Genomic DNA, 27481 nt, shown 5'->3' with positions numbered 1-27481 from the left:
AACATTCAAAACAAGAAAACACTCAACTGACTTGCAAAAAATATACATCCTTTACAGTTTGTTAAAAATGCACTCATACATAACTCTGTCCATTTATAACAAAACATCAAATTCTGAAATGAATAGTAACAATCCAAACCATACGTACTATATAAAACATATTCAAGATAATATCTCAAGTTCTTGGTGAAAGCCAAATGAAAATAGTGCTTCTCTAAGAGCTATATAACAAATTCAGTAAAGCCTCATGTTATATAAGCAGTGCTTACTGCTGCTTTCTTCAACTGTTTCCTTAGTGCTGTTCTTAACTCTTCTGGGGTGGACTCTGTGGGATTTCTTCATTCAGTAGCTGCTGGAAGTACTCCTTCCATTTGCCTTTGATGCACTCTTGAGCAAGTTGCTGGCATCCTTTTTATGAAGGGTGACTAGCTGTCTTATTTGTCTTTCTATTTTTGCCTTGTAACCTGTTAAAATATTTTGTACCATGTACAGAGTCACTTGCCAGAAGTTGATAAAGTGCCTCTGATGCCTTGTTTTTTGTTCTGTGGAATTCCTAGTATGTGACTGGAAAAGGACAACCTCTGTCATTTCACACAGTTCCAGTTGGTTATTTTTTGCTATAGCTTTTCTTCTGTTTACCAACATGCTAAAATATTTCCAGGCAGGATTAATGCACATTTTAATAGAGCCCTGCTTTCTTTGATGGCGTATTGGAAGTGGGTGAGTTCTAGAAGCATTCTAGAGGCAACTACATGGTCCTTTATACATACTGTCACAAAACATTATGTAATGAATTCCCTTTCTAGGTCTAGGTCTGGCTTTGCTAGGACCATTCCCCTGAGACTTCTGGACCCTTATCTTTCCACCTCCTGGTTTGGACAAGCTATGGTAATCACCTCGAATAGCCAAAGGCAACTGCAGCAGTGAGGAATTTGAACATCTGCTGTCATGGTAAGTGCAACTTAATACAACTATGCATTTGTGTAACCAGTAAGTAGTGTCTCAGTTGAATGAGGACTTTCTTCATGAAGTTTAGTTGCTAGAAGAGCCGATGTCTGGCGTTTGTAAAGCTGGAATCCCAACATAAGGTTATAGCTTTGTTTTTTGGGTAACCTTTTGGCTTTTTCTTACCTGATACACCAATACATATTCTTTCATGTATTGAAAAAGATGTATTTTTAAAGTAGAGAGAAATGACTAGGAGATGGAGCAAAGATTAAATAAAATCCAAAGAAATTAAACTGTAGCACCTGCTTCAGTTGTATTTTGCTTTTGAGGGAGTGGGTTCTTGTATTCTTTTTATGTCATAGAATAACAGCAGATGTTTTTGCATTTTGCTTTGTCACATATTCAAATACCCATTTCCCCATCAGGTTATGAGGCCATATTGGTATTACCCTGTTTTATTTATTTATTTATTTATTTATTTTTTACTGAAGAGGTGATACAGTTCGGTCCTGAATAGAGAGTTACTTTGCAATGAACATTTTGTCCCAAGGAAATGTTATCACTATTCCAGCAGTCATTTTATTCTGTAGCTGCTTTTAACATGACATGCTAGAAGGTGAGTATTTCTGTCCCAGCCTAGCTGGGGCTGTGATGTACTATCCTGTTGCCCTCTTCAGGTTTGCTTCATTGTCAACTACAGACATAGAAATGCAGTTGCTATTTGTTTCTTTGATACTGTTGATAGTTTTATCTTCCGTTTGTTTTGTTTGTAGGGTAAAAAGGCTTTTGAACGCATTAATAGTTTGACCTTTAAGAAGTCCTTAGACATGAAGGCCCGGCTGGAAGAAGCTATCTTAGGAACAATTGGAGCTCGACAGGAAATGGTGCGACGTTGTAGAGGTGAGTGTCAGACCCAGCAAAATCTACAACTCTGAACTAAACTTTTGGTGTAATACTGGGGACCATGACTCCAGTTATTAAGTACGAATACATTTCTGAAATGTACTTCACTTTTGGAAGTAGTTTGTACTATTCTCTGTTAAAAATAATGTGCCTAATTAGGTATCATTTTTTATTTTGTTTTGATAGGAGGGTTAACTGAAATGCAGTACCTTATCAGATGTAGCTTGGATGAAGAGGCTGAAATATTAATCTTATTCTGTTTTTTTTACATTTTGTGTGTGTGTGTGTATGTATGTGTATATATATATATATATATATATATATATACACACACACACACACACACACACACACACACACACGTATTTTTGTATATGCACTTCAAAATCATGTGGCTTTAATTTAAAATACGTTAATCTGAATTCCTTTTTGATTCGTTTGGTTGGAGATATCATCACTCAATTTTATTTAGGTTACCAGTTAAAAGTGCAGCTCTCCTTATGTTGTCATTGACTCGCCTTCCTAAGTAAATACATCACCTGAATGCATTTTCAACTGTACTTTATTGGCAGGGTGAAGTCATATTACAACATTTATACTTTCTTGATTTATTTACCATTATACATTCTGAAATTCTTATACATTCTGAAATTCTCCTTCTTTGGTTCATTTATGTGTTTCCATTTTGTTTACTGGGACAGTCCAGTTTGATTGAAAAAAAAAAATTCAGCTGTGGCGTGGGGGTGGGGAGTTCCACTGTATTGATATTCTAAACAGGTATTAGCAACATGAAGAATACTATCAACACCATAAATTTACAGTGATTCCCTTATGGCATGTTGCACACAACCTAGCAATGCGAACAACAAGTAATACAGAGATTATCATATGGGACTTTGTAAACATAGTGAATGTCATTTACATCATGTAGTATGAAATTAATGTCCTACAGTGACTAAGTGTAACATATGGAATTTCTTATACAATTATTATTATTATTATTCATTACATCGGGAATTTCACATATAAATTTAAACATTCATTTAATCAGAAGTGTAGTATTTTCCCAGTGAGTCTGATGGGATATATAAATGAGTTTTCAGTGAGATCAGCAGCATTGAGTTGTAGTCTTTGTGGAATTTACTGCATGCAAGAGAAAAGGAGGACTTGCAGAGAGTGAGATGGAGACAGGTAGTTGTTGGAAATGTGGTGGCTGAAGGCATGTGTAGGAATTAGGAGTATGTGAGTAGGATTTCATTCAGCTAGTGTGCTTGACAAAAAATTATTAGAGAACTTGAAGATAAGATGTTCTTCGTCTTCCATTGCTGCAGTCCTTACTATTGGGTATAGTCCGCATCCAGTCGGCCCGAATACCAGAGTATAAGGCTGACGTCGGTCAGGGCGCATTAGACTGACGTCAGTACGTCAGGGTACTAATGCGCATGACCGGCGTCATATCCTCAGTCTTTTTTGCCGCGAGATCCGATGCAGAAGCAGTTTTGCGAGTGCAGGTTGGCGTTCTGGAATATTTCCGAAACCGGAGTTTCAGACCGAATCAGAGTTGGCTAAGTACCCCGTTGGGGAACATTTTGGTTTTTTCTTGCCTCAGTATTTAACCGGATGTCAGAAAAAGTGTATAACTGTATTTCTTGTGGGAAACAAATACCTCATAGGGATTACCATACTTTGTGTATACCTTGTTTAGGGCCTGAGCACGACGTTGTTGGTTGCCGCTCTTGTGCTAGGTTTAACAAACGCACTATTAAGAGGTGGTTAGACTGTGCCAGATTAGTGTTTGGGAAGCGTTGCACTTGTAAAATGCCGTCGGATGCTCCGACGCCCGCTTCATCCGAGAAGCACAAGGACAAAACAGAGAAGCCTAGGGTTGATGAACCGGCAGTCCCGGACATCGGTTCTTTAGGTGGCTCAGTGGAGCCAGAGGTTTTGCCAGGAGTTTCTATGGAGTCTCAGGCAGAAAACTTTACTGTTACAGGATGTACCCTCTCCGGAGGCAGGCCAGGCTGAGGGGGCTTCTCAGGTAACTATTTTTCCCTCTCTTCCCAAAGTAGTTAGAGCCTCTCCTTCTGTTGCCAAAACTTCTTTTAGAGGTAGGCCACCTTCAGCTTTAGTGGGGGCTTCTCCTAGCCTTTCGGGTTCTGTACCTCAGAAACATATGCTTAAAATGGCAGAAGATTTGATTACCATGATTAGAGGTTCTATGGGCCCTCCTGATAAGAGGCCTAGAGTGGACCCAGAGTTTGACAGTTTTTTAACAGGGTTCAGGGGCTTCTGAGTCTTCTGCGGAGGATTTGCAGGAGTATCCTCATTATTCTGATTCTGATGTGGTTGATGCCACTCCTTCGGCTTCTCCTCCTGAGGATTTTTTCATTTTCAGAGACTCTGCATTCCATGTGGGAGCACTTTACATGGGAAGGCCAGGATTACTCTGATTCCAGGAAGAGGCTTAGGGAATTCTTGTTTTTACCCCAGCATAGGCCCTTAGCTATACCTCCTGTGTTGAATGTGGTGGAAGATGTTTCTGCGGAGGCTTCCCTGAACCCTGATTCTTTGCCTCCTGCTCCTGTTGAACCTGATAGGTACTATAGGGTGCCCGACGCTCATAAGTATTTGTTTAAGAGTCCTAGGGCGGACCCAGAAACTGTTTCTCAGGGGCCTAAAGGTTTTACGGCCTCTATGGTTAAACATCCTGTTCCCACTGACAAAGAGGCAAGGGTGTTAGATAGGTGGGGTAAGACAGTGTATACTTCTTCCACTCTAGCCATGAGAGCGTTGAATTGTCGGTTTCACATGCTGAAATATCTAAATTATCTCCTTTCACAATTGAAATCTAAGGTGGATGCTTTGGCGGAAGGTATTGATTGTAAAGACTTGCTGGATTTAGTTTATGTGTCTGAACAAGTGGGCAAGCATTCTTTGCAATGTGGTTTTGATGCGGTGCAGGCCTCCTCGAGGGTGGCTGCCACTAGTTCTGTTCTTCGCAGGCATGCCTGGTTGAGGGATCAAAATTTGGCTGAGCATGTTAAGACAAGGATTTTGGATGCTCCTTTACAGTCTGATGTGTTGTTTGGTTCGCCTGTGGAAGCAGTTTTAATGGATATGGAGGACAAAGCTAAGTCTATGCAAACTGTTAAAGATTTTTTGCAGGTACAGCCACCGAAGTTTAGTGGGAATTGGCCTGCTAAGGGGTGGACATATCCTGCTTATGATTCCCAGTCTAGGGGTAGGTCTCGACGTGGTAGGGGCAGGGCTCAAGATTCTTTTTAGGCCTAGAACAGGGAGTTCACCTGCTCAGACTTCTGGTGAGGGCAGGGGTCAGTCCTTTCGTAAACAGACCCAATGGCCTGCCTTTTCAGCTGCCAGTAGATTCTCGTCTGGCAGCTCCTTTTGAAGGACAACTGTCTCTTTTCAAAGAAAATTGGGATTTAATTACTCAAGACAGATGGGTGTTGGACATCATTCAGCCAGTCCCTGTATCAGTAAGGGGCCTAGGATTTTATTCTCGCATGTTCCTAGTACCAGAGAAGGGGAACACGTGAAGACTGCTTTTGGATTTATCTCTCCTCAACACTTATCTGGACATTCCCAAGTTCAAGATGTTGACGTTACCACAGCTTTTACCCCTGCTGGGCAAAGATCACTGGATGGTAACTTTAGATCTCAAGGAAGCTTACCTTCATGTGCCTATCAGGCTAAGTTACAGGAAGTCTCTGCGGTTTCGAGCTGGAGATTCTCATTATCAGTTCTCTGCATTGCCCTTTGGCTTATCTACTGCGCCCAGAGTATTCACAAAGGTTCTGGCTCCAGTAATAGCTTACTTCAGGCTCCAAGGACTTCAACTCTATCCTTGTTCAGACGACTGCCTGCTTCTGGCTCAAGAAAAGGAAGACCTTCTACAGCATCTGGAATATCTTATAGCAGTGCTACGGTGCCTAGGGTATTCTGTGAACGAAATAAAGTCCAGTCTAGTACCCTCTATAGTGCTAAGATGCCTAGGGTATTCTGTGAACGAAATAAAGTCCAGTCTAGTACCCTCTCAAGACATGTGCTTTCTGGGTGTGAGACTGAATACAGCAGCCCAGATGGCCTTTTTAACCCCGGACAAACAAAAGAGTCTGTCACTTTACTTCCATCAACTATCTCATCAGTCCGTGCTGACTGCAGAGACAGTCCTTCAAGCATTAGGGTTCATGGCATCTTGTATTCTGGTGCTTCCCAATGCCAAACTGCATATGAGGAAGTTACAATGGTATCTCAAAAATGTATGGACACAGCACTGCCAGGATTTAGACACTGTCATTCAAATAATACCTTGCCATCAAAGTGAATTTTTGTGGTGGGCTCAGGAATGTCACCTAAACAAGGGACTCTCTGTGACCCGGCCAGAGGCGAGTCAGATTTTACTGACAGGTGCCTCAGACATTGCTTGGGGAGCTCATCTCCATGGAAAGTGGATACAAGACAAGTGGCCTGCCAGACTACAGCATCTACATATCAATATAAAGGAGATGTTGGCAGTCCAGTTCGCATTGCTGGCTTTCAAGGAGTTACTTCTTCCAGGGCAGGTGTTGATTCTAACAGACAACACAACTGTCATGTGGTACTTCAACAAACAAGGGGGAACACATTTTTATCCTCTATGCAGGCATGCAATGATTTTATGGGAGACTGCCACGCTTGCACCTAACTCTTCAGGCAAGGTTTCTGCCAGGAGCACAGAACTCCTTAGCAGATGTGTTAAGCAGACAAATCATGGATCCCCACAAGTGGAAACTGGATCTTCATGTATTTCAGAAATTGACAGGGTCATGGGGAACTCCAGACATAGATCTGTTCGCTTCTCCTCTAAACCACCAGCTGCCACAGTTTTGCACAAAGGGGTTTCATCACACAGCTTGGAAAGTGGATGCTCTGTCTTTCAGTTGGACAAACCTTCATGTGTATGCCTTTCCACCTCTGCCTCTTCTTCCAAAGGTACTGTTAAAGGTCAGACAGGACAGGCCAAGGATGATTTTGATAGCTCCAGATTGGCCTCGGCAACACTGGTACCCTCTACTACGGAGTCTGGTAAAGAAGCCTCCATGGCCTTAACCTTTGATTCCACATCTGTTATCCCAGCAGGACGGTCATCTGCTCAATGTCAAGCTTCACTCTCTTCATCTGACAGCCTGGCATATTCTGTGTTGAAACACAGCAGGTCTCAACTTCTTCAACAAGTTTTAAATGTGATTATGGAAGCTAGAAGACCTAGTACAAGGAAAGTGTACGCAGCAAAATGGCAGAGATTTTTATTTTGGAGTAAAGCAAAGAATTTGGAGATTTCTGAGCCTAATTTGAGTATGGCTCTTCAATATCTTACTGAGTTACTGGACAAGGGTCTGTCCTTCTCTTCCATTAAGATTCATGCTGCAGCAATCTCAGCTCACTATGATTGTGACCCACCATTGTTTTCGCATCCTTTGTTCAAGCAGTTTCTTAGAGGGGCAAAAAACTATAAGACCCCCACGTAGAGCTCCTACTCCTGCTTGGGATCTCAATTTTGTGTTGGAAAATCTTACTCTACAACCTTTTGAGCCTACGGCTACTGCTGAATTAAAATTTTTGTCATGGAAGACTGCTTTTTTGTTGGCTATTACTTCTGCAAGCAGGGTGTCTGAGTTGCAGGCCCTTATGGCAGTCGAGCCCTTTTTGATTTTCAATAAGGATAGGGTATCATTACGTACTGATCCTTCCTTTATGCCTAAGGTGGTTTCTAGTGTGGCTTTAAACCAAACTATTCCTTTGCCTACCTTTTATGCAGACCCCCAAAATAAAGGGGAAAAGATTTTGCATACTTTAGATGTACACAGGCAATTGCGTTACTTAAGCAGGACTAAGGATTTTAGGCAGTCTCAGCAGTTGTTTGTTTCTTTTGCTTTGAGTTCAAGAGGGCAAGCCTGTGTCGAAACAAACTATTTCTAGGTGGATTGGCTTTTGCATTGCATTTTGTTATTCCCATCATGGCAAGGAGGTTCCAGCTGGGATTAGGCCTCATTCCACTAGGGCTACTGCCACTTCAACAGCATTTCTACGGGGGGTGGCACCTAAGGATATTTTGGAAGCAGCTACTTGGAGTTCAGTGCATACTTTCTCTAAGCATTATCACCTTCCTATCTACTCTAAGTCTAGGGCTGGTTTTGCCACAGCTGTTTTGCAAGGCATGTTGTCAGCTCCTGCTTCTTTATGATTTGCCAGCCTCCCTTCCCTCTGCTTTGGGATTCTACCCAATAGTAAGGACTGCAGCAATGGAAGACGAAGAACATAGTACAGTTGTGTACCTACCATAAATGTAGATGTTCGAGGATTCCATTGCTGCAGTCCAATTTACCCTCCCTCCTTCCCCTCTGTGTTTAGGGGTGGTTGTGTAGGTGATTTACCTGCTTATATTTTTGTATATATTGTTCATGTTTTGGTGCAGGTATTTTGGGCCTTGTCTTTTTAGGGTCTTCTGACATCTGGGGCAAGAAAAGACTGAGGATATGACGCCGGTCATGCGCATTAGTACCCTGACGTACTGACGTCAGTCTAATGCGCCCTGACCGACGTCAGCCTTATACTCTGGTATTCGGGCCGACTGGATGCGGACTATACCCAATAGTAAGGACTGCAGCAATGGAATCCTCGAACATCTACATTTATGGTAGGTACAAAACTGTACTTTATGTGAGAGGAGTTGAACTGTCAAAGAAAGTAGAATTGAAGTTATTTGCACTTATCTGTCATTGCTATTGGGGCTGGGAGGTAGAGTGCAGCTTTTGAGCAGTACTGGTTGGTGGCTTATAGGGGACAGTATTACAGCTGCAGTGTGATGTTTCAGGCAAGAGTGTTTTTAAGTTTGCTTTTAAAACTGTGGTGGCATTCTGTTTGTCTGAAATTTGTTGGTAGGTTGTTCCATAGTTTGATTACATGGCTGGAGTATACAGTGTGGTCATGGGAGTTGATGGTTTTGGGAACAGCCATCACCTGTGAGGATTCTGATCTCAAGGGCCATAGCGGTGTGTACCCATGGCATCAATGATTGTGTTTCTCTAAACTTTTGCTGTTGGTAGAGTATGTTGTGGGCTATTTGTAGCTGGGCAAAATTAAGTTAAATGGAAGAGACCATCCAAGTGTGCATTTGAAGAGGTACATTGATTGGTTTGTCAAATAGATAATAGATCATGTGATAACTATTTGGGAATTCAAAGAAATGGAGGTAAGGGAAGGAACTAGACAGTCAGAAAACATTACTATTGTAGTTGAGGTGGTATATAAAGCAGGTTCATTGATTATATATATATATATATATATATATATATATATATATATATATATATATGGGTCTATACTACAATGTTCCTAGTACTAATCTGATTCTAAATCTAATTCTAATATATATATATGAGTCTATACTACGATGTGGAAATGTTGTAACAGCGAACAGCTAAACATTGACAAATATTCAGAGAAATTCACTTTGCGATTCGCTGTATACTTACAGGGCAAAGATGTAGTTGGCCAGCTACACAGTTTTTCCCTTTTCTCCACTGTAATGCAATCTCAGAATTTGTATATTTAGTTAGGGGGTGTGGGGAGCACAACCCCCACATGGGTGGGTTTGTTTTAGCTAAATTTAGTTCTGTTGGGTTGAGGGGCAAGTATTTGTTTGCCCTTTAAGTAGTCAGCAAATCACAGAAATGTATTTCACTGAATACTTGTCGATGTTTAGGTGTTTGCTGTTAACGGCATTTCAATGTCGTAATATAGACTCGTGTGTGTGTATATATATATAAGTATTTATATATATTTGTATGCACAGATATATATATATATATATATATATATATATATATATATATATATATATATAAATATCTACTTTCAACAGTTATGGTGCACCCCCCAGAAACAGTGCAGGTGGATAAGAACAAACACTCCACATATAGTTCAGCACTATAAACTCAATGCCATAAAACATGCTTGACTCAGCATAAATCCGCCGTTTTGTTCCAAAATATAATATATCCACAAAAAATGTTCAAACAGTGACAAAAGACAGCAGAAAGCAGTGCTGCTATCTGAACCAGGCCTCTTACTCAGCAGTCACTGGTGAGAATAGGAAACGGACTAGTTTCGCCCTCTGGCATCTTCAGTGTGTAATTACAAGTAAGCTAATCACTGTTCTTATATGAAGAAAGCCAGTACAGAGCCTGATACAGTCAAGAAAATGCACATAGAAAAAGACGTAACTTTAAAGAAAAAACATATATATATATATATATATATATATAAAATACACACACACACACACACACACACATATATATATATATATATATATATATATATATATATTATACATATACATGAAAATGCATTCTATTTCCATCAGAAACACTCATTTAAACCTGGTTTAAACAAAGCCTCCAAATTAATGATCCACTTTTTTTTTTTTTGTGATCTAAAAATGCTATGTTTCTTACCATCCGATATATAATTTCCTTTTATACTATCAATACCAATAAAAATGAAGTGAGCCCCCCTATGTTCCATCGTATGTTTATAGAGGACACTTCTACTCCATTTGCAATTCAAATCACTAATACATAGTGCTATTCTATGCTTAAATGGTTGTGATGTTTTTCCCACATGGAATGCTCCACACTGACAAACTGCCATATAAATTACCCATTCCGTACGACAGGTAATTAAAGAACGGATATCAAATACCTTATTACTATTGATGGAGGTGAATGATTTAGTTTTGGATACAATTTTACATTAAGTGCAATTCCCACAAAATGTACAACCTCGAGGTGCCACTGTACCTGATCTCACAATTACTTTCCTACTCCTTTTGAAACCAGATAGATATTCCCCAATATTCCTGCCTTTCCTATATCTAAAGGTATAACCATCTCCTAAAATTTGACCAAAATAATGGTCAGATTTCAAAATATCCCAGTACTTATTAATAACGTTTTTGATCTTAAAGGTATTGGTACCATATGTAATAATGAATCAGGGAGCTAAATCTGAAATAAGTCTATCATCATGGCTACCATTAGATTTTAATATGTCACACCTGTTGGTTGTATGTGCTGTTCCATATGCCTGATCCACTATATTGACATTGTATCCCCTACTCAAAAATCTGTGTTTCATCTTGCGGGCTTTAGTGTCAAAATCTTGTTCAGAACTACACATCCTATGTAGTCTTAAAAATTGTGCTTTTGGTATGTTCTGAACTGTGTGTGCAGGATGGCAACTAGAGGTTAGCAAGATGGAATTTTTAGTAAGCTGTTTACGATATAGGCTTGCAGGCAAAGTGCCATCAGTCAACTTAGGAACATTGACATTGTCTCTGTTTTTTTTCCTACCTAATTCTGAGAAGGAAAGAATCATTGGCTTATCAAAGCTGTTTCTTGCTAGTTACTTTTGAATTCCTGGTACGTTCTACAGCAGTGATCATTCCTGTATTTTCATACTTTGTATGCATTGCTATGTAGACACAGATGGAATAATGCTGTCCCCCCTTTTTTTTAAGTTTGCATTTTTCTAGTTCATGCAGTTATTTGAAACAAGTAATTGTTGCAGCTTCCTAATAAAAAGATAAGTTGTAATATGTTGTAGATATTTTAAAAATAAATCTTTCAGTTAAAGCCATTTTGTTTTTACATAAAGATAATGCATTAGAATGACTGCTTGTATGTAGTTCATATGTGTTATACCTGTCAGACATACAATAGTAATGGGGGTCTTACTCTGAAGTGTCCTTGGCAGTGGATGTAATAGTTGGACAGAACATTGCTGTACTTTCTGAAACTGCTGTTCTTTAAATCTCAAGTTCTCACCCTCATTTCTACTTGCATCCCTGTTGGTTCCTGCCACAGCATCCCTCCACCAGGGATGAGAGGCAAGTATAATGCAGGATCTTCAGTATTATTTAAGTATCTCTGATATTTTGGATGTCTTAAATGTTTAAGTCATTTCTAGATTCCTGAATTCTAGACATAAAAGAACAGTGTCTGCCTGATGTACCTGTGGTAAAGATCAACAGATGGGGATCATCAAAGGAGCTATTTTACCTGGGGCCGTCATGCAAGATTGGCGGCTATAGCAAGTCCCAGCATTTCAGTCCCAGAGTCCTGTGAGTGCTGGTTATAGAAGTTGGTGAGCCTTTGTCACTGCCTAACAACTTGCAGACAAACTCTCCAACACGGCATCCATTGTGTGGGCTTTTGCTAGAGCCACAAAGGTAAAGTAAGGGATTTGGAATCCAGACCTACTTGTACTCCTGTAAGTGCTGCTGTTATAGCAGACTTTTCACATAGGAGATGATCCAGATATGGAAAATTTCACAATACAAAAAGTAAGAAAACAAAGGGGGAAAGCAGAAAAGATGATTAGTAATGGAGAAGTAAAAGAAATAGAAACTGAAGTTATTGATTACCTGTGAAATGAAGGATTTAGTGTAGAAAATCCATCTCTGGTAAGGTCACAGCAAGATGGAACAATGATTCTCCAGATTAAGTTGAAGCAGGTAGAATGGGAAACCTCTGATCACTTGCTCATTGAAGATACTGTGGAGTCTTCAGTAGGAAACCATTACAAAAGTCCAGTTGGAGTAGCACAGCAAAGGAAGGAGCAGGAAACCATGGCAGTTTGCACGCAGTCATTGTTGCGGCATGATAGGCCAGTGAGTTCCCATATGGCTCATAGGAGTTTACTAGGCTATTGGCCCTAGGGCCTTTATAAGCCTAGCCATGTTATACCCTTGTTCCTTTATTGATCATGGTGTATGATAGTATGGTCTGTATTTCCAACGTGACTCTATGATCAGTACAGACTGCCCTTTTCCAAGAGGGACATAGGTGACATCCCCAGGTTAGAATGAAAGTCTCCCATCCAGTTTTCTAAGTTATACTTAAGTAGGGTTATTGAGGAGCTCTATTTTACTTGAACTGGGAGTTTGCTCCAGAGGAGTGGCAGTCTCTGGGAGACCTGTCTGTCTGTCCAGCATATCCTGTTAATGCCACAGGCTAGGCTAAGATCTCTAGAGCAAGTGAATCTTGTCCCATTTGACTTGCGGATGTGCAGTATTTCCATTAGGGCAGGGTCCAAGACTACTCTGTAGGCCAGGCACAAGTCACCTGTCAGCAGCCTATAAGATACAGAGTACAGTGACAGGCCTTCAATCTGTCCGTATAGGTCATGTGTTGAAGGTCCTGAATTTTCTTGGTGAGAAATGTGTGAGGTCTTTCCAGCTGCTGCAGGTGTCTGGTGAGCTCCATACAGAAGGGAACATTATACTCTGTTAGTGGTCTGATGAGGGATGAGTACATGGGAGTTATAACATTTTTAACTCTGGATGTAATGCCCTTACTTATGAGATGTGAAACATAGAAGGCCTTCCTTACCACGGTGGGCACATGGTGATTGAAGTTAAGGTTGCTATCAACCTGTGTTTCCAAATCTCTTTACTTCCCCTTTGCCGAAAGGGATGATAATGCATTTTTTTGCAATTAGTTTAAGTCTGTGGCTTATCACTAGTCATTTGTCTATGTAAGCTCTTTTTGTAGTATGTCAATATCATTGGGAGACTCAATGATTGTACCCAGTTTGCAGTCAACAGTGAACTTGGTAAGCCACATGCCACCTGTTTTCATCTGGACTTTTGAGAAATAGATTCCAAACAGTAGGGGGCTCAACGCAGATCTTTGTGGTACACTACTGGTAACTGGTCTGCTGGTAGAAGTGAAATCCCCAACTTTGACTGTATGCATTCTGTTGGTGAACCAGTTGGCAACCCATTTAGTGACGTATGGGTTAATTCCTAGCTGGAGGAGTTTATCAATGATGGCTTAGTGGAGGATTGTGTCAAAAGCCTTGGCTAAGTCATGATAGGGTGTATGTACTGTTTTGCCTTCATTCAGGGCTTTGGTGACATTCTTGAAGACGTTTACCAAGTTTAATAAGCATGATCTGCCCTTAATGAAGCCAGATTGCATCTGGTCAAAAGTTGGAAGGTCACCTATGTCTTTGTTGATAAGGTCCATATGAAAGAGCAATGAATGATGCAGGAAGCAGCTGAAGAGAATATGCCCCAGGAAGATGTTCTAGAACTTTCTGTAGAATGCTCTCAGTTTAGAAGAAAATTATATAAGGGAAGAGTTGCTTGATTTAATAGAGGTGGATGGCCATTAAGATCAATGAATGAAATTGATTACAGAAAGTCAATAAGACCCAAAATGTTAGAAGTCTGATAAAACTGAACACAGTAATCAAGACTGTTAACAGAAATTCATGTGATATTACAGAAGTAAATAGGGTATATTACTGACCAGCTAAATTATTAATGGATAACGTTTTACCACAAAAACACAGAGCAATAAGGGAATGGAAGAAATTAAATGCAGTCATGGAAGTATTGAACAGGGAAAACTAGGCAATTAAGGCAAAGTGTCACTGATAGAAGAGGTAATAGATCAACAAAAATACTTAAAAAGACAAACGTGATAAAAGTAATGCACAGTATCAATACTGACCAGGATCCATTATGCACTATTGGAAATAAATTAAAGATCCCATCACTGGCAGCAAAAAGTTTACAAGATATGCAGATAAAATAAAGGAAAAGTACAAAATAAACGATTGACTGATGATCCAAAAAAGTTTTATAGAGAACTGGGAAACAAAGCAAAAAGACTAGAAACACTACCAAAAAAGAAGAAATAGACATGTTTTGGATACGTATTTATGAAGACCCTGTGGAGTATAACAGAGATGCTAAATAGATATAAAACTTAAATGAAACGCTTCTTCTTCTTTCAGCTTTTCCTGGTTAGGGGTCGCCACAGCGGATCACCTGTCCGCTCATGATTGACAGCGGAGTTTTACAGTGTCGACACCTAGGGCCAATTTAGAGTGTCCAGTCCCCCTACTTGGGATGTGGAAGAAAACCAGAGCACCCGGAGGAAACCCACGTGACCACAGGGAGGACATGCAGACTCCGCACAGAAGGCACCCCAGTTGAGGATCGAACTGGTGAACCTCTTGCTGTGAGGTGGCAAACTTAAATGAAACACTAAGAAGTTCAAATGTACAGGATATTAAATGGGATGAAGTAAAAGTCAAAGAAATTGAAATAAAATTAAGTAAAACTCATAAGCAGAAAACTCCAGGCCCAGATGCAGTACTTAACTAAGTGAAAATTTAGCCCCGAGTAAGAACTACTTTACACACATCCTAAACAGACACTACTCTGGTCAACAGGAAAAAAATAGTACTCCCCCTTAACAAAGAACCTGCATGCTATCCAAAAAACTATAGACGATCCTACGATGTATAAACTATATACTGGAATTGAGGCTGACAGAGTTTATAGTCATTTAGAAGAAAACATGATCATGGCAATAGAACAAAAAGGTAACAAAAGAAAGTAATCTGGGACAAAGAATCATTTGTTATTCAATAAATTTATAATGGAGATTTGTAAAAAAGGGAGGACTCTAAATGGCATGGATAGATTGCAAAAAAGCATCTGACAGCATCCCACATTCATGTCTAAGGGAGTACTTAAAAATGTACAAGATGCACCCTACATTGATCAATTACATTGCACTGACCATGAAACAGTGACAAACCACTTTGCAGCTAAGCCACGATAACAGACACATTATTTTCCATGGGATAAAAGTTAAAAATGGAATATTCCAAGGTGACTATTTGTCACCGCTGCTCTTTTTCGTACCCTTAACCCATTAAGCTGTTTACTTAACAGATTAGGTCTTGGTTACAATTTGGATCCCAAAAAAACAAAGTGTAAAAACTACTCTTAGTTTTGTGGATGATTTACAACTGTATAATTCATCAGATGAGGAGCTGAAGACAACAAAGTCTTGACAATTAGTCTTGATAAATGCGCAAAAGCACAATTTAAAGCAGGAAAGCTGCAGTTCTAAGAAAATATCAGTCTGGGACAAAAATGTGAAATAAAGGAACGTGAGCAGGAGGGAATGTATAAATGTTTGGGTATAGATTAAGGGTCGTCAATGCTATATGAGCAAACATGAACATAACTTGGTTAGGAACATTTTAGAAGATTAAAATTAATACTCAAAACAGCCCTGACATCTAGGAATAAAGTCCATGCTGTAAAGCAATTTGTTCTTCCTGATCTAACTTACAGTTATGGGGTGACTGACTGACCACAAAAGGTATAGGATCAGTTGGACAGGAAAACAAGAAAAATGCTCCATTCTTAACAAATGATATATAAAATTCACTGTGTAACTGTATTTTATATTCCTCATTCTGAAAGAGATATAGGCTTCCTCGAAACTGATTACATATATATATCTGCAATTGTAGGACTAAATACATATCTGCTGACCTCACCTGATCCAAACAGAGTGAAAGATTTAAAACATGAGAAAAAGTCTAAGATGACCTCTCTTCTTAGTTTAGCCAAAGCATATTGGTGTTAACCAGGATTGAAAATCAAACCAAAAATCAGGCAGCAAATGAAGAAGGAGCAGATGAGAAGTCAAGAAATGTGGAAAATGGATAAATATTGTTGCAAGTATAGAAAACTCATGTCAATCAGAACCTGATGTAGGAGTGGTTAAGGAAAGTTGAATTTAAACTAAAAGATGAATAGTTAATAAAGGCAGCTTGAATAATGGACTATTTGCGCATGGGATTCCATAGCCCATTGAATATGTGGGAGAAACAGACCAATACAGGTTCTGTGAAACAGAACTGTAAACAGTTGCATTATCTTGTGGCTGGGTATGATACACTAATGGCAGAGGTCCCATATACTGAAAAGCATAATAATGTGGCAAGATTGTTGCACTGAGGATTGTGTTAACATTACAGTATTGAAGTAGCTGAAAAGCATTGGAAGCAAGAGCTGCAAAGCATTATAGAAAATGATGAAGTTTATATCACATGGGATCACCCATAACTAACAGTTCAAAAAAACAGATACGAGAAAACCAGATATAGTAGTGTATGAAAAGAAGATAAAAGTAGAATTGATTATTAAAGTGGCTACACCCAGTTATTGCATTGTCTTGTGTACAGAGAGGCAGAAAGCCATAAAATACCGAATCTGCAGGCAGAAATGAGGGCAATGTGGAAGAAGGATATCCAGACAGTTCCTGTAGTAGTAAGAGCAGTAGGTCTCATAAACAAGAATTTACAATCTTATTTATATATACTACCGATACATGTAACTCCATATGAATTGTAGAAGGAGTCATTTCTGGGCATGTTTCAGGTGCTGCAAATAGTACTTTTGGCTAACATCAAAGACTGAAACAATACTAATTTCAAGAATGTCAGTCATACTTTGACGTAGGAATGGGGTCCATTCCCGTCATGGTATTAGAAACCTAAAAGATGGAGAAGTTACACTGAGATGAGTGTTATATGGATTATCTTCCTTGGGTGGGTGGTATGAATCTTTGACAGTGTCTGCACCAGTTACCACATAGTACAGGCTAGTATGACCAAACATTTGACCTACTACTGTTTTTAACACATTTATTGAGTTATTACTGAAGACATAGGCAAGCATACATGAACAGAAAAGAAAATAAATCATTTTAACATGTTTTCCATTTACATACATTATTTTATTTATTTATTTTACTTTATTACATTTGTTTACCGGGAAGTCCACTGGGCCTAAAAGAGCCCACTTTCAGTGGAGGCCCAGGGAGAAAAGCTCCAATGAGATACAGAAAAAATATAAACATTAATTAGTGCAGAAGTAGAAACAGTGTTACAGATAGTAAATGTAAATATAGTAAAGTATACAGAATATATACACAAAAGCAGGAATCTAGTTTGTTTGATTGCAGTAATATATACAGAAAAATATACATTAAAGCAGAATTCAATGAATTCAATCAGAGTGGTATAAACAGAGATATAGTAATCAGTATTATTGTACCAGTATTAGCAAGTGAAGATAAAAATAAGTATGGAGAAAGTAGCATTAGTCACTAGTAGCAAAAGACATAGGAGTTTAGTAATCATATAAGGAGAGTGAAGAGGTTAGGTTATAGAGCAGGAACATAGCCAGGAAGAGTTGAGATGATTTTTCAGTATTTGTTTGAAGGTGGTGGTGCTGCCTGTGTTTCTTATAGAAGGTCGAAGTCAGTTCCATAGTTTGGGGACAGTGAATGAATAGAGGAGTTGACCAGCAGGTAAGGTGGGCTTATCTACTTTTAGAAGTAGATGATTTTCAGATCTTAGATGCCTATTGGGATGGTATTTGGCAAGTAAAGTTAAGAGAGCAGGACAGTCTGTGGGTCTGCAGATTATTTTGTGCACAGTAGTTAGTTGGGTGAATGAGAGATGGTGGGGGAGTTCCAGCCACCCTAATTGTTTCAGTGACTTACAGTGGTGGGATGAGAATTTAGCCTTGGTGGCAAATTTTGCTATTCTGTTGTAACACATAGCAAGTTTGGATTTTGTAGAATTTTGGATATTAGTGAGGAGAGGGACACCATAAAGGAGAGAGGTTAATAAAAAGGTAGTTGCAAGGGTTTGTCTAGTAGAGAGGCTAAGAAAGTATTGGTGCCTGTAGAGCATACCAAGCTTTTGGTGTGTTTTTTGATGGGTTATTGTTTATGTGTAGGTCAAAGTTAAGGTTTTCATCTATAATAATGCCTAGTAATTTAGTAATTAGTAATTTAGTAATTTATTTATTTATTTGTTTATTTGGCAAAGTCCGACTGGGTCAGGAACCCATTTTCAGTGGAGGCCCAGGGAGAAAAGCTCCACAAACTACTACAGTTAACAACATGTAAGGTAAAACATTTGACAAAGCATAGGTACAATGGTCATTTGATTTACATTTACATTAGAGAAATACAGAGTAAATATTTTTGACTTGAGATACAAAGTAAAACATTTTGTTTACATTTTCATTTGAGAATTACAAAGAAAACATTTGACTAGTGTAGATAAGGTTATTTAATTTACATGCAGGTGAACAAGACAGCTTGGATGGCATACAGCAGTTAGGTTTTTAATATCTGAGATCACTGGCAGCAAAGTTGGTTAGTCTATTTAATTTGAAAAGTTGGAGGGCTAGTGGTATGGTTTTAAAGAGGGTCTAGTTGAGGTGGATGTTTTTAGTGTTATTTAGGTAATGTGTAGGTAGACCTTTGTAGAGTAAAAATAAAAGAATGCAAAGGTCAAATTGGGATGAGTGAATTAGTGAGATTTGGAGTTAGTCAGGAAAAAGAGGTAGTTTAAAGATGAGAGGAGGGTAGTATATAGGCGGATGGAGGAAAGAAAAAAGGATTTAGGGGGTGGAAGGAGGGGTGGAGGTGAGGTGGACGGGGAATGAGCGTTTCTACATTTATTTGAAGCAGGTGCAGATGTTTGTTTTTAAGAGGTGTTTCTTTAGTGTGAGTTTGAAATGTTTAAGGTTAGATGTTGCTGTAATGTCTGATGGTATATCACATATATTTTCTTTGTAACTATAGATCTTCCAGCATTATGTAAGTTGCTGAATTCCTGCTTTCCCTTAAACTTTACTCCTCCTGAACATTGTTCTGCCTGTATTGTTCCCACAATTTCCATTTATTTCTACGTAATGTGCTCCTTTCATTTTCTGTAGCTCTCACTTCCAGTTCTTTTATCTCTTTTATAATATTCAGTACTTCAAAAACAGCTGGTTTAGACTTTGATTTCCATTTTCTAGTAATTACTTTTTTGGCAGCCAACAGAATTAAAATTATGGCCTTACTATATCTAGACAACTCAGATCCAGTGTCCCAGCTTAAAATAATAATATCCTTACTCTCAACGATTTGCCAACCCCAAATTTTTTGACAGAGTACTCTGTAGGGAATTAAAAAAAATTGCCAACTCATTAAAATCCCAGAACACATGTTCCAGTTACCTCATTCTTCCTCATCATGCTTCCAACATTAACTATTTACTGGAGGCAAAATTCTTTGAAGTCTTCTTTAGGTATAGAAATACATATTCAAGTACTTCCAAACAAAGCTACTACATTTTCTGGACTTTTTTACATTCTTGGGAGCCATATATATCTCCTTCCAATGTTCTCTTGTAAACTGCTTTTCCTATCTCTGGTTCCAATCTTTTCTAACCTCCCTGATTGATTGTTATAGTTATAATTTAATATTTTATATACCTACTGATTATCCCTTTTAGAAATAACAGCTTCTCTACATTCAACTAAAATTCTACCAGAGAAGATCTTTCACTTAATATTCCTCTATCCCTTTCTCTTTGTCTATACTCTGATATCAATCCCTGGTAAGGAAGGCAGAGTCTAGGTTGCAATCCAAATGTCTTCTTTGCCACATCCCACTCTTTTACCTTTCCTGCTCTAGTTACTTGTTCCTAATATATTGGTTCCTTTGCCAGTTTTCTCCAGTAAATTCCATCCCCCTCTTACTTATTTTCTGTACCCTTGCTTGTAGTCATCTGTATTGGCAAAATCTAATTTTTCCATTCTTGTGTTGATATAGTTCTTAAAATACATTCTTCTTCTTTATGAATATATATTTTTATGGTTGTTATTCTCCTTAAGGATCTGCTATCCAAAATCCCACTTTTTCTCTATTTCTTGACCCCCCCCCCTTCATCAGCATCCCTTTCCATTTTAGATAACAAGTGTCTGTCTGTGTTATGTATATGCATGAGCCTTAACTGTGCAGCTGTAAAATTGCCCTTCAAATCAGGAAATCGTAAGCCATCTTGTTCTATTGGAAGAATCATCTTATCCTACTTAACTTTTGTCCTCTTCCCATCTCAGATAAATTCATTCATGTGTATTAATTACTGCGCACAACTTCACCTCTGGTTGATAAAAAATATGCCTGACCTCTGTATAAAACTAAAGGATTGAAAACATTTTCACTGCTTGTTTCTTACTATCTGTATCCATAAACAAAAGCTTCCAGTTTTTCAGTTTTTGTTATCTTTAGTTTAGTCTCTCCTCATATATCCTTAGCAGCCATAGTAGAGACCTCTTTTATTCTATACTTCTAAATACTTCATTATCATGTCCCCTTAAATATGGGTACTTCTGAACCAATTTTTGTGTGTGGGTGCATAATTTACAGCTGTAGCCTTTGTTTTATATTCATTAATTTTATATACTGAAAAGACTTGAAACTGTCTCAAAATGTTCCACAACAGTGAAATTTCCTTTTCTGGATTTATGAGGTAGAAAACATCATCCGCAAATTAAACCAACTTTTCTTGTTTACCATACCAATTGTATACTTGCATTTCTAAGTCCCTTATTTTCTTTGCCAGTGGCTCTAGGTATAAAGCAAATAAAGGGGAAAGAAGACACCTCTGCTTGGTTCAACGTATCAGAGAGAAACCCTCCCACTTTAATTTTTGCCTCCAATCCATCACATATTCTCATAATTAGTCTTATTATTGTATCAGTGTATGCAAGTGCTTCCATTGGCCTATTCGTAAAATCCCAATTTACTCTCTCTAGTGCTGTCTCTGCATCAAGGCCTACCAACAATAGTAGTGGGTCATCATTGTCCTATAAATGTTAGATGTTTCCCTCCTCTCCACAAAGTCACATTGATCCATATCCATTAGGTTTTGGCAACATCTTTGCCATTTGTGTAGATAGCATAAATATAAATGCTTTATAGTCATGGTTTAAAATTGAAATGGGTCTATATGAAGCTGGGTCTTTGTCATCTTTAGGTAATACAGCCACCCTAACTTTCTTTCAAGATGTTGGTGTTTCCCTTTTCTTTTAAAATACTGTTAAATAAAATCTTCCATATCTTTAAAACGTTCAGCCATCCTAATGTCCAGGCTCCCCTGTGAATACCATCTGTTCTTGGAGACTTTCCTGAAGATTGATTATACATCACCATTTTTATCTCATCTCCTCCTTTCTTAACTGTTAGTTGTTGAGCCTCATCTGCTTCTAACCTTTGCATAATTAAGTCTTCCATAAATATTTCCATTTGTGCTCTTTACTGATTTCCACATTTCTCTACTTCAAATGCATTTTTATATAATTTCCAGAATGTCTCTAATACCTCTGCAGGAGCCATGGTTATTTTTCTTGTTATAGACTCCCTAAGTTTGGTGACAGCCCTTTCTACTTTCTGTTTCCTAAGTTCTTGTGCTAAAAGTTTTCATTCTCTGGAGTTATCAAAAAATAGTTGGTTAACTGCAGTCTTTCTAAACTAATGCATATTATTGAGATACTTCCTTAGTTTCACTTTATCATTCTGCATTTGTGTCTCTTCTTGTTCTCTGAAATTCCTGTTATTATCCAGTACTTTAACCTTGTCAGCCTCTTAACCATATCTCTTTCTATTTTATTTCCGCCCTATTTTTAAAACTCTATTTTCATTTTATCCAACTCACTAGCTATAAATTCTGAAGATATTTATATATTCCCTAATAACACTCAGATAATTTCCACTACCCAGGTAGACGGGAAAGTGTCAGTGTCTTATTTTATTTATTTATGTATTTGCCATTTATTGACTGGGTTAGTCCAACTGGGTTGAAGCCTTTTTTCAGCAGAGGCCCAGGGAGAAAAGTTCCAAAGTAAAATTATATAATAATACATTTTACAGTAAATGCCTTATACAATAAGATACTCTACAAATGCAGTAACAAAATATGAAGGCAAAGAAGACATTGTATACAAATTGTGGTTACCACAGGTGGATGCAAGTGTGACACAACCTTGAGAGGTGGTTGAAAGAGGTCAGATCAGCCGTTTAGTAGTGGAAAGGGGTAAGCTGTTAGTGGAAGTGGGTGCTGAGAGAGTACAGTAGAGGCTGAATTGATAATAGAGTTTAGTTTCAAGTAGTACAGCAGATGTCCAGAACTGATAAGTGAGGAAGGCAGTAGAGAATTTAGGGAGGGGGTGTTAGTGGGAGTGGATCATGAGGGAGTCCTATAGAGAGAGAATTAATAATAGATTTTAATTTTGTAAGTAGGACAGAAGACAATAGTTAATAAGTGAAGAAGGCAGAGGAGTGTCAGACCATATTAGTAAAAAGTGGTTATGTTGGAAAGGATGTTGTGCAGTAGAAGGACAGAAATGAGAATTAGGGAGAAGAGGTGGAAAATAAGGGAGGGGTGATTAACAGGATAAGGACTTTTATCGCAGTTTTGGTACATGATCTGAAATAGTTATTGGATGTGCCGAAGCTTTCAATGAAATACTCATGTTCTTGTGAAATATAATTTTTGTCTGCTGTAACCCATTTATTGTACCGTGGGAAAAATTTGTAAATTCTGTCTGACTTCTGAGTTCCTACAGCTGAATTCATATCTTCAATACCAAATGTTTTCATAAATTTCTTCAGAAAACTACCCTCTTTATTATATCCCCCCGATACATCCTCACTATTGCAAATCAAATTCCAGTCCCCACTTATAAGTAATATTTCCTGCTGAAAGCTGATTATTTCTCCTAAAATTTTCTTAAGCTTCATAATAGCAATTTTTAGTGGGATATAAATACATACTAAGTAAATTTAAACCAAGAAACGTAAAACGGCTGCTCGTTGGTCCCAGTAAGCTGATAAAAGTCCACAAAGTTGCTGTAAAATACTCATAGTACCATTTCCAAATAAAAACTGAAAAGATTTTAACGCTATTTTTAATAAAAAACAAAAGCGTTTTCGCTACAGACACAGCTGTAGCTTCCTCAGAAGTCAGATTTCAAATGGTGCCTCCAAAAATCCACATATATAGTCACGTCATTCCACATAGACTAATTAATTAAAACCTAAAAGGTACACAGTGAAAAATATATTCCTAGTCTAAATATTAGTTAAAAACAACATAAATTAAACACACCTAATGTGTGACAATCATACCTCATATCAATATTAACATACTCAATAAAATTTTTATTTATTTACAATGTGTGAAAAACAATAACTAGTAAGTTAATATCAAATGAAACATAAAATGTTGTAAAATAAAATATTGATATGAGGTATGATTGTCACACATTAGGTGTGTTTAATTTATGTTGTTTTTAACTAATATTTAGACTAGGAATATATTTTTCACTGTGTACCTTTTAGGTTTTAATTAATTAGTCTACGTGGAATGACGTGACTATATATGTGGATTTTTGGCGGCACCATTTGAAATCTGACTTCTGAGGAAGCTACAGCTGTGTCTGTAGCGAAAACACTTTTGTTTTTTATTAAAAATAGCGTTAAAATCTTTTCAGTTTTTATTTGGAAATAGTACTACTCCGAGTATTTTACAGCAACTTTGTGGACTTTTATCAGCTTACTGGGACCAACGAGCAGCCGTTTTACATTTCTTGGATATAAATACATGTCAGCATAATCTTCCTCCCGTGTAAATAACTCTTTACTACCATAAGTCTACTTTTATTGTCTTTTTCCTCTTCTGTCACTATGGGAGCTTCTCTAGCAGTTTATATAATTACCTCCCTTTTTCTTCATCCCTGATATTCTGCTGAATATCATTCTGAAATCCTTTCAATGTCAACTTCACAAGCTTATTTCTTTCCAAGTATGTCTCCTGCATCATTGCTATTTACACTCTGCATTTCTTAATATAATTCAATACTTTTTGTCTATACATGTAAGGCCATTTACGTTCCAGTATAATCTGGATAGCACAGCCATTGTGATGAAAAGCTATTGTTCCCACTTGTTATACATAACAGTTTTTTCGAATGTGTCTTTCCAATTTTTGTGTTATATAAGCACAGTAATGTTTTGCAGGCTGATATTTTATACAATTGTTTCTTCTCACATCCAATTGAACCTATGTCACATTTTCATGGCGGTTTGTTTTAATGACAGCCATCAAAATAAAAACTGAAAATATTTTCAGAACACCTCCATCCCCTGTTGAACAAATTCACAAAACTATATACATTTAAAAAAATGGTTTGATCCTTCAAATAGGAATAATTGCCCCAAATCAACAGCTGCGTCCATATGCATAACCTAACCAAAAATTAATGTTATCCATGCTAATGTACTTGCTACAGCCTGTGTTCCCACTTATTACTGTTTGTTCAGTTCTTATCTCTGTTTCCTTCCCATTTGTGAAAAACAGTTTGTATGCTTTCAGAAAACATTAACGTTCAGCCCTAAGAAAAGGTGTACTGGCTAATTTTAATTTAAACTAAACTCTAACTTTTTCTATGAAATACATTGAAGTATTAAGGTTGCTAGCAAAGCTGCTATATATCATTTACTTCCTATGATTTCAATCTTTATTTTTCATACTGTTTGCCATTGTACCTTTAAATTTTGCATTTCTGTCAGCAAAGAATGCTCAGAACTCTTAATATTAATTGATCACATCTGTAGACAGTTTGTCTCCACATAAAAGTAATCAGCAATGAATCTTTATCCATTTAAATCCAAACAGAATGTATAACTGCCTTCAGCTGCAGGATGTTTTGACTCCAACCAAACATTTGCTAATGGAAAAAAATAAGCTTATACAGTTGCAGATGTAAGAAACTTGGCGTTTTTCATTGCCTTCATTATTTTGTCATATTTTTCAAGCCTACCTGATTATAAAAAACACTTGTTTATAGCTTAAGCCAAAAGCATTAATCACATTCCCCCTTGAAAAATAAAATATCTACATATAATTCAATCAGTGCACTTTTATACCCCACCTCCACCCTTAGCAGCCCAAGATCACAGCAGATTCGCAGTAAATTTGATTTTGTCAAACCTTTGTATTGTTATACTGTAAAGTCTACATTTTTACAACCAAAATCATACTGGTTTACTTTAATATCTTTAACACATATAAGAGTCACTGAAAAGACTTCCCCACTTTTAAAATTCCCGGCTACACACTACACAAAACTGCTTATATTATATAGCAAGCATTTCTACATAGTAAAGCAGTTATATATAACATGCAGTTTATATTATGAAATGTATTCTACAAATACTAATAAGAACAAAAATTGTTTTACTTAGTTACTTTTCTTTCCCTTTTAATGTCCTTCTAAACATTAGTGACATAAAGTGGGGTATATGCTTTACAATCTACCCATACATTTAATAAAGTCAATAAAAGTCCAGTTATTCTTGGTCACTTTTTCTTGCAAGTCTTTCATTTATTCACTAATTATAGTGTTGCTGGTCTTCTTGATGCATGTAAAACAGCAATGTGAATAAATCCAGATATGGTAATAAGACAACAGTAGAATCCAAAAGAAGGTTGCTCGAACCAGGCAAAGGTAAGCCTTTTTTCATAAACAATACAAGTGTTTTCATATATGCATAACACTTCTTTAAGTTGTTGATCTTTTTCATTTCCCTCTCCCAATACCAGACTCTGGATCAAGTCCAAGGCACTCCTGATTCTTCTAGTCAACTCTCTTGCTTTTTTCTGTCCCTGAAATGGTTTCCTTTTGAAAATTGAACAGTCTCTCTATGAGTTTTATTATCTAAAGAATGTGAAATGGAGATCCCTTCTGTGTGCTGGCTCAGTTTTTGTTGGATAAACTTTATTTCCCCCTTAGCCCGATTCCCATCCAAAAATGTCTAATCCTCGAGCAAAAAATATTCTAAATACATCAGGATACAGCAGCTTAAGTCTTGTAACTGCCAATTGACATTCCCTGATTGCTGGGATAATTTTGCTTCTCTTCTGCCATGTGTGCAGTGAATAATCATTTTCCACAAACACACTGCTGTCTCCAGTTTTGTAACACTTTTCCATTCTTCTGCAGTTTTGTCAGGATCAGCTCTTTCTTCTGGTAGGATTACATCTTTGCAAATACAGGTGCTGTCTGCTTTCTCATGGCCAGGTTTGGAGCATACATTTGATGTACCCTTTCAGTTGACAAATCCTGCTGTGGAATACCAGTCCAGTTGCTTATTTGTGCTTTCATAAAATTAATATAGTCTGGTCTTTACAGTTTCTCTGGTTCAGCAGAAAATCTCAGAATTTCCCTGTGCACTCTGTCTTCTAACTCTACCACTTTTGAAACAGCTTTAATTGAGAAGTTTCATTCAGAGCCAGCCTATTGTTTTTCACTTTATTCTACTTGTCCAAATATTTGCACTATGTATGTCTAGGTTCCCACTGTATGAGCTCACACTGAATTTTTAGTTAGTTAATATGTTATTCTTCTGTATTAGGCTTTGTAATTTTATTTTACTTAAACTATAACTCCCCAAGCCTCTGATGAAAATGGAATATTATCCTTTCAGACTTTACCAGTAAACAAATGTCAAATAAATAAAACTGCAAAAATCAGAAGTTTTATTTATTTTATCATTTCATTTGAATAGCTAGTTAAAGCTCCTTTTTCCAGCCTTTGTTATTTACATTGATTTACTCCTTTCAATATTTCATTTATTTTAAAAACCTTTGTGTTCATTTGATTTAATTTATTTATTTATTGACATTTGTTTACCAGGGTGGTCCACTGTGCCAAAAAGAGTCCATTTTCAGTGGAGGCCCAGGGAGAAAAGCTCCGCAATATAGAGAGACGAGCATTAATCAATTAGTTATAAACAATACAAAGCAACTTAATTTACAAAGTAAGACAAAACATAAA

General features: G+C 37.6%; 1 protein-coding gene across 8 annotated transcripts in view; it reads left to right on the top strand.

Annotated features, from left to right (window-relative positions):
* The window catches only part of DOCK6 (dedicator of cytokinesis 6), a 2991519-nt gene that overhangs the window by 2321249 nt on the left and 642789 nt on the right, over nt 1-27481 (top strand). For all 8 annotated transcript variants that reach the window (XM_044084603.1, XM_044084600.1, XM_044084599.1 and 5 more), the window contains one exon: nt 1722-1848. In XM_044084603.1, coding sequence (XP_043940538.1) covers nt 1722-1848 — 127 coding nt within the window. The remainder of the gene's footprint in view (nt 1-1721; nt 1849-27481) is intronic.

This window comes from Protopterus annectens, chromosome 9.part0 (assembly GCF_019279795.1).
Source record: "Protopterus annectens isolate FY-2018-M chromosome 9.part0, PAN1.0, whole genome shotgun sequence".
NCBI classification, from domain to species: domain Eukaryota; kingdom Metazoa; phylum Chordata; order Ceratodontiformes; family Protopteridae; genus Protopterus; species Protopterus annectens.
Note: the sequence above shows the minus strand (reverse complement) of the source record. Positions and strands in the feature narration are given on the sequence as shown.